Source organism: Ictidomys tridecemlineatus, chromosome 15 (genome assembly GCF_052094955.1).
Source record: "Ictidomys tridecemlineatus isolate mIctTri1 chromosome 15, mIctTri1.hap1, whole genome shotgun sequence".
In the NCBI taxonomy this organism is placed as follows: Eukaryota; Metazoa; Chordata; class Mammalia; order Rodentia; family Sciuridae; genus Ictidomys; species Ictidomys tridecemlineatus.
Window position 1 is genome coordinate 4018883 of NC_135491.1, and position 6081 is coordinate 4024963.

At 39.4% G+C, this 6081-nt stretch overlaps 1 protein-coding gene across 1 annotated transcript; it reads right to left on the minus strand.

Annotated features, from left to right (window-relative positions):
- Positions 1 to 4634: 4634 nt before the first annotated feature.
- On the minus strand, positions 4635 to 5750 carry LOC144371102 (vomeronasal type-1 receptor 4-like). The gene has a single exon (XM_078033313.1). It carries the CDS (start codon positions 5673 to 5675, stop codon positions 4635 to 4637), a length of 1041 nt encoding a protein of 346 aa, XP_077889439.1. The 5' UTR covers positions 5676 to 5750.
- Between the last annotated feature and the right edge of the window lie 331 nt (positions 5751 to 6081).

The following is a 6081-nucleotide window of genomic DNA, read 5'->3' on the forward strand; positions in this document are numbered from 1 at the left end:
CAGGCCCTTAGCCATGCTAATGAAGAGAAGAAGAGAGAGAACTCAAATTACTAACATACGGGATGAAAAAGGCAATATCACAACAGACACTACAGAAATACAGAAGATAATTAGAAAGTATTTTGAAACTCTATATTCCAATAAAATAAAAGATAGTGAAGATATCAATGAATTTCTTAAGTCATACGATCTACCCAGATTGAGTCAGGAAGACACACACAATTTAAACAGACCAATAACAAAGGAAGAAATTGAAGAAGCCATCAAAAGACTACCAACCAAAAAAAGCCTGGATCGGATGGGTATACAGCAGTGTTTTACAAAACTTTCAAAGAAGAATTAATACCAATACTTTTCAAGCTATTTCAAGAAATAGAAAAAGAAGGAGCTCTTCTATGAGGCCAATATCACTTTGAACCCGAAACCAAACAAAGACACTTCAAAGAAAGAAAACTACAGACCAATAACTCTAATGAACATAGATGCAAAAATTCTCAATAAAATCCTGGCGAATCGAATACAAAAGCATATCAAAAAAATTTTTCACTATGATCAAGTAGGATTCATCCCTGGGATTTAAGGCTGGTTCAATATAAGGAAATCAATAAATACTAGTCACCACATCAATAGACTTTAAGACAAGAACCATATGATCATCTCGATAGATGCAGAAAAAGCATCTGACAAAGTATAGCATCCCTTTATGTTCAAAACACTAGAAAAACTAGGGATAACAGGAACTTACATCAACATTGTAAAAGCTATATATGCTAAACCTCAGGCTAGCATCGTCCTAAATGGAGAAAAACTGAAGGCATTCCCTCTAAAATCTGGAACAAGACAGGGATGCCCTCTATCACCACTTCTATTCAATTTAGTTGTTGAAATACTAGCCAGAGAAATTAGACAGACAAAAGAAATTAAAGTCATAAAAATAGGAAAAGAAGAACTTAAATTATCACTATTTGTGGCTGACATGATAATATATTTACCAGACCCCAAAGGGTCTACAAAGAAACTGCTAGAGTTAATAAATGAATTCAGTGATGTGGCAGGATATAAAATCAACACGGATAAATCAAATGCATTCCTGTATATCAGCAACAAAGCTTCTGAAATGGAAATGAGGAAAACCACTCCATTCACAATATCCTCAAAGAAAATAAAATACTTGGGAATCAACCTAACAAAAGAGGTGAAAGATTTATACAATGAAAACTAAAGAACCCTAAAGAGAGAGATAGAAGAAGATCTTAGAAGAAGGAAAAATGTACCCTGTTCATGGATAGGCAGAACTAACATCATCAAAATGGCAATATTACCCAAAGTTGTATACAGGTTTAATGCGATGTCAATTAAAATCCCAACAGCATTTCTTGTAGAAATAGATAAAGCAAACATATGGAAAAACAAAAGACCCAGAATAGCAAAAGCAATTCTAAGCAGGATGTGTGAATCTGGAGGTATAGTGATACTAGAGTTTAAACTATACTACAGAGCAATAGTAACAAAAACAGCATGATACTCGTACCAAAACAGGCAGGTGGACCAATGGTACAGAATAGAGGACACAGAAACCAATCCACAAAATTACAACTTTCTTATATTTGATAAAGGGAAAAATAGCATCTTTAACAAATGGTGCTGGGAAAATTGGAAACCCATATGCAACAAAATGAAACTGAATCCCCTTCTCTCGCCATGCACAAAAGTTAACTCCAAATGGATCAAGGAGCTAGATATCAAATCAGAGACTCTGCGTCTGATAGAAGAAAAAGTTGGCTATGATCTACATACTGTGGGGTCGGGCTCCAAATTCCTTAATAGGATGCCCATAGCCCAAGAGTTAATAACAAGAATAAATAAATGAAACTTACTTAAACTAAAAAGTTTTTTTCTCAGCAAGAGAAACAATAAGAGGGGTAAATAGAGAGCCTACATCCTGGGAACAAATTTTTACCCCTCACACTTCAGATAGAGCCCTACTATCCAGAATACACAAATAACTCAAAAAATTAAACAATAAGATAATAAATAACCCAATCAACAAATGGGCCAAGGACCTGAACAGACACTTCACAGAGGAGGACATACAATCAATCAACAAGTACATGAAAAAATGCTCACCATCTCTAGCAGTCAGAGAAATGCAAATCAAAACCACCCTAAGATACCATCTCACTCCAGTAAGATTGGCAGCCATTATGAAGTCAAACAACAATAAGTGCTGGAGAGGATGTGGGGAAAAGGGTACACTTGTACAGTGCTGGTGGCACTGCAAATTGGTGCGGCCAATTTGAAAAGCAGTATGGAGATTCCTGGGAAAGCTGGGAATGGATCCACCATTTGACCCAGCTATCACCCTCCTTGGACTATTCCCTTAGGATCTTAAAAGAGCGTACTATAGGGATACTGCCACATCAATGATCATAGTGGCACAATTCACAATAGATAGACTGTGGTACCAACCTAGATGCCCTTCAATGATGAATGGATAAAATAAAAAAATGTGGCATCTATACACAATGGAGTACTACGCAGCAATAAAAAATGACAAAATCATAGAATTTGCAGGGAAATGGATGGCATTAGAGCAGATTATGCTAAGTGACCCTAGCCAATCCTTAAAAAAACAAATGCCAAATATCTTCTTTGATATAAAGAGAGCAACTAAGAACAGAACAGGGAGGAAGAGCATGAGGAAAAGATTAACATTAAACAAAGACGAGTGGGGGGAGAGAAAGGGAGAGAGAAGGGAAAGCATATGGAAATGGTAGGAGACCCTCAATGTTACACAAAATTACATAAAAGAGGATGTGAGGGGAAAGGGGGGGAAACAATGGAGAGAATTGAACAACAGCAGATGAGGTAGAGAGAAATGATGGGAGGGGAGGGGAGAGGGGATAGTAGGGGATAGGAAAGGTAGCAGAATACAACAGTCACTAATATGCCATTATGTCAAAATGTGAGTGTGTAACCGATGTGATTCTGCAATTTGTATTTGGAGTAAAAATGTGAGTTCATAACCCAATTGAGTCAAATGTATGAAAGATGATATATCATGAGCTTTGTAATGTTTTGAACAACCAATAAAAATATATTTAAAAATGATTTGTCAGAATACTCATATTTGAACCATAAAACTATGACATGAATATCTGAGGTGATTGGATCATGGACCTGGAACAAATAATAAATTGTCTGTTGGGAATAACCCAGGAGTTAATTTCAAGCTTTATATTATCTCATTCTCATCTCAGTGGGTTCAGGGAGGAGAATAACACCACTCTCTCCATAAAAAGTGACATAAACTGCCTGCATTGACCATGAGGGGCAAATCAGTATTTTGCATGTGGATCTCTGCCATCTAATTCCAATATTCTCAGCATATTGATGATGCTCTGCTGACCAGACAGAACCTTCAGTCTGGTGAGGTCTGACTCAAGTGGTAACTCCTCTCAAATCATGGTTTTTCATATTGCATATGGTGAAGAAATCTTGGATTTATGGCTTCACATTTTGGAGTCTGGAAAACATCATTAACCCAGATATGCCCCTAAGGATGTTGACTTCTGAGAAACCAGACACATGTAGTTACCCTGTTTGATTGTGTCCCTGTCACTGGGGATGGAATCCAGTGCCTTGTACATTCTAGGCAAGTGCTCTACCACTCAAATATAACCCCAGGCTAACACACTGTTTTGAAAGTCAGCTATTAGCTTTCTACTGAGCTCTTGTCTTAAGAGAAGTCTGAGCCCTGTGACTCTGATGTGCTATTCACATGTTAAGACATGTCATCTGTAATCCCACCACTAATTAAGGTTTTCAGTTTTCATCCATATTTCTTGTCAACTACAAACAATATTCAACAACATCAACAACAACAACAACAAACAGATTGGCTCTGGCAAAAATTCATATTTCCAAGAAAAATGTTAGAGTTAACGGACATGTTTATGCAAAAATTGGTTCTTCTAAGAATACAATCTGCCTAAATATACAATTTTGTTACTATTGAGCTCTGATGACAGCTCCTCCATGAGAGTGAAGTGAAGATGTGATCATCTACCTTTCCATTTTGAATAACAGCTGAGCACATCTTCACCACCTCTGAGTGTGGGATTAGGCTACAACTCTTGTACACGTCCCAGCAGGAGAGGTGCGATTCCTAGGTGAGACCCAGGGCTTCCTTCCTTGAGGCACAGCAGGGCACTGTTGCCCACCAGCCTTCCTCTCTCCTGCCAAGTGCAGTCTGGGTGTGTGGAGTGGCCCAGGTGGACTCTGCACAGGAAGAACTGGGAATGACTCCACTCTGTTTCCCTCAAGAACATGAACTAGGATTGCTGCCTGTGGGATGCTCTGCATAGTGTGAGAACCACCAGGTCTGCTCCCCTCCACCATGGCCACATGGGTGCTGCTACCAGCTGAAGGCCACACTGCCTTTAGGGTCAGAAAGTCATGTGACTCTTCCACTTATTTCTATATTGGTGCTTTGAGTGTGAAAAATGATGAAACATCATATAAAAATATGCAATCTATATATACTGATAGTAAGATTAGGCTACACTTTACCTATATTTTAATACTGGGGATTAAGCCCATGGGTGCCTTGCTACTGAGCTTCATCTTCAGCCTTATTTTTGACACAGGGTGCTGCTAAATAGTTGAGCCTGGCCTTCAACTTGTAATTCTTTGGTCTTAGTCTTCCAGGTTCCTGGGATAATAGATGTTTTCCACAGCACCCAGCAAGATTTTGTGGTTTTTATGCAAACAAAGCAGAGCCTGGATAGAGTGCAGGCAGTGGACTCATGGTTCATGAGAATAAAGGGGCTGACCATGGGAAAACACACTGATATCAGCTCATTGGTGTTCACCAACCACCCTGTAGGTTTGGAAAATAGAGCAATATGAACACTTAATAGGGAGGAGAGGGTGTGGAAAGTCACAAAGGTGCTCACCAGGACAAGGATTCTCTGGGTGGCTCTGGACTCAGGGGAGGTTCTGGGAGAAACTTTGATTCTGTGAATGTGCTGAACCCTCTGCTTGTGCCTGTGAAGAAGGAGAACCATGGAGCCACTGGACCAGATCATGAGCATGGAAAAGACAACCTCAGGAAATACAAACAATGCTGGATATAATGAGTCTGTGATTTTGTCATGACCTGCAGAAGAACAGTACCCCAAATCTCTTTTCTCTGTCACATTTTTGCTGTTCCATTTGCTAAGCACATAGAGAGGAAAAATGGAATTCACCACCATGTACAGGATCCAGCAGAGGGAAATGGAGAAGCCAATGTACTTTGGAGCTTTTCCTTTGAGATCCTTCCAACAGGAGTTCATGGGGCTGATGGTGATGTTCTGGATGACACTCAAGAGGCAGGTGATGAAAATGGACACACTCTTGCCCACTCGCTGAATATACAAAATAAGTTTGCATCCGAAATCACTAAGAAAATTTTTCAAGCCAAAAGCTGCGATTGTCTGTGGAATTCCTTTAGAGAGAATGACCAAGGAATTGGCTATCATCAGGTGCTTGATAATCATATCTGTGGACCTCAATGCACAGTCATTGTAGGAATGGACTAAATAATCATAAATCAGACAGAAATTTCCCAGAATTCCAACAGCAACCTGTGATAAGAACATCAGTCCTATTGCCACATTCCTGGAGGCCATTTTGTCATTCAGCACAATGTCCTTTACATTATGACAACAGTCATTCCTCTAAGCAAAAAGACTCATTGAAAATAGTTGTGCCCAAGCACAGTGGGAAGCACCTGTATCTGCTTGCTACCTCTATGGATGAAGCAGGAGACTCCCTTGATCCCAGAAGTTTAAAGCCAGTCAGTCTGAGCATCATAGTGAGATCTCCATCTTCAAATCATGTTTGATGCCAAGGGTAACTTCCATTGCATGCACCTGTGGGATCGCAAAGACCTCAAGATGCACAGGTTGATGGGGAGACTTAACAGTGTGCTGTGTAGAAAAATGAGCCTTGACCATCAGGTGATGCTAACCTGGGAGAGGCAATAAAAAGTGAGAACAATTCATAGAAAGAATTTAACACTTAAAGTTTCAGAAA

Coding starts and splice junctions, on each gene's coding strand:
- LOC144371102 (XM_078033313.1), bottom strand. CDS start 5,675: ATGGCCTCCAGGAATGTGGCAATAGGACTGATGTTCTTATCACAGGTT.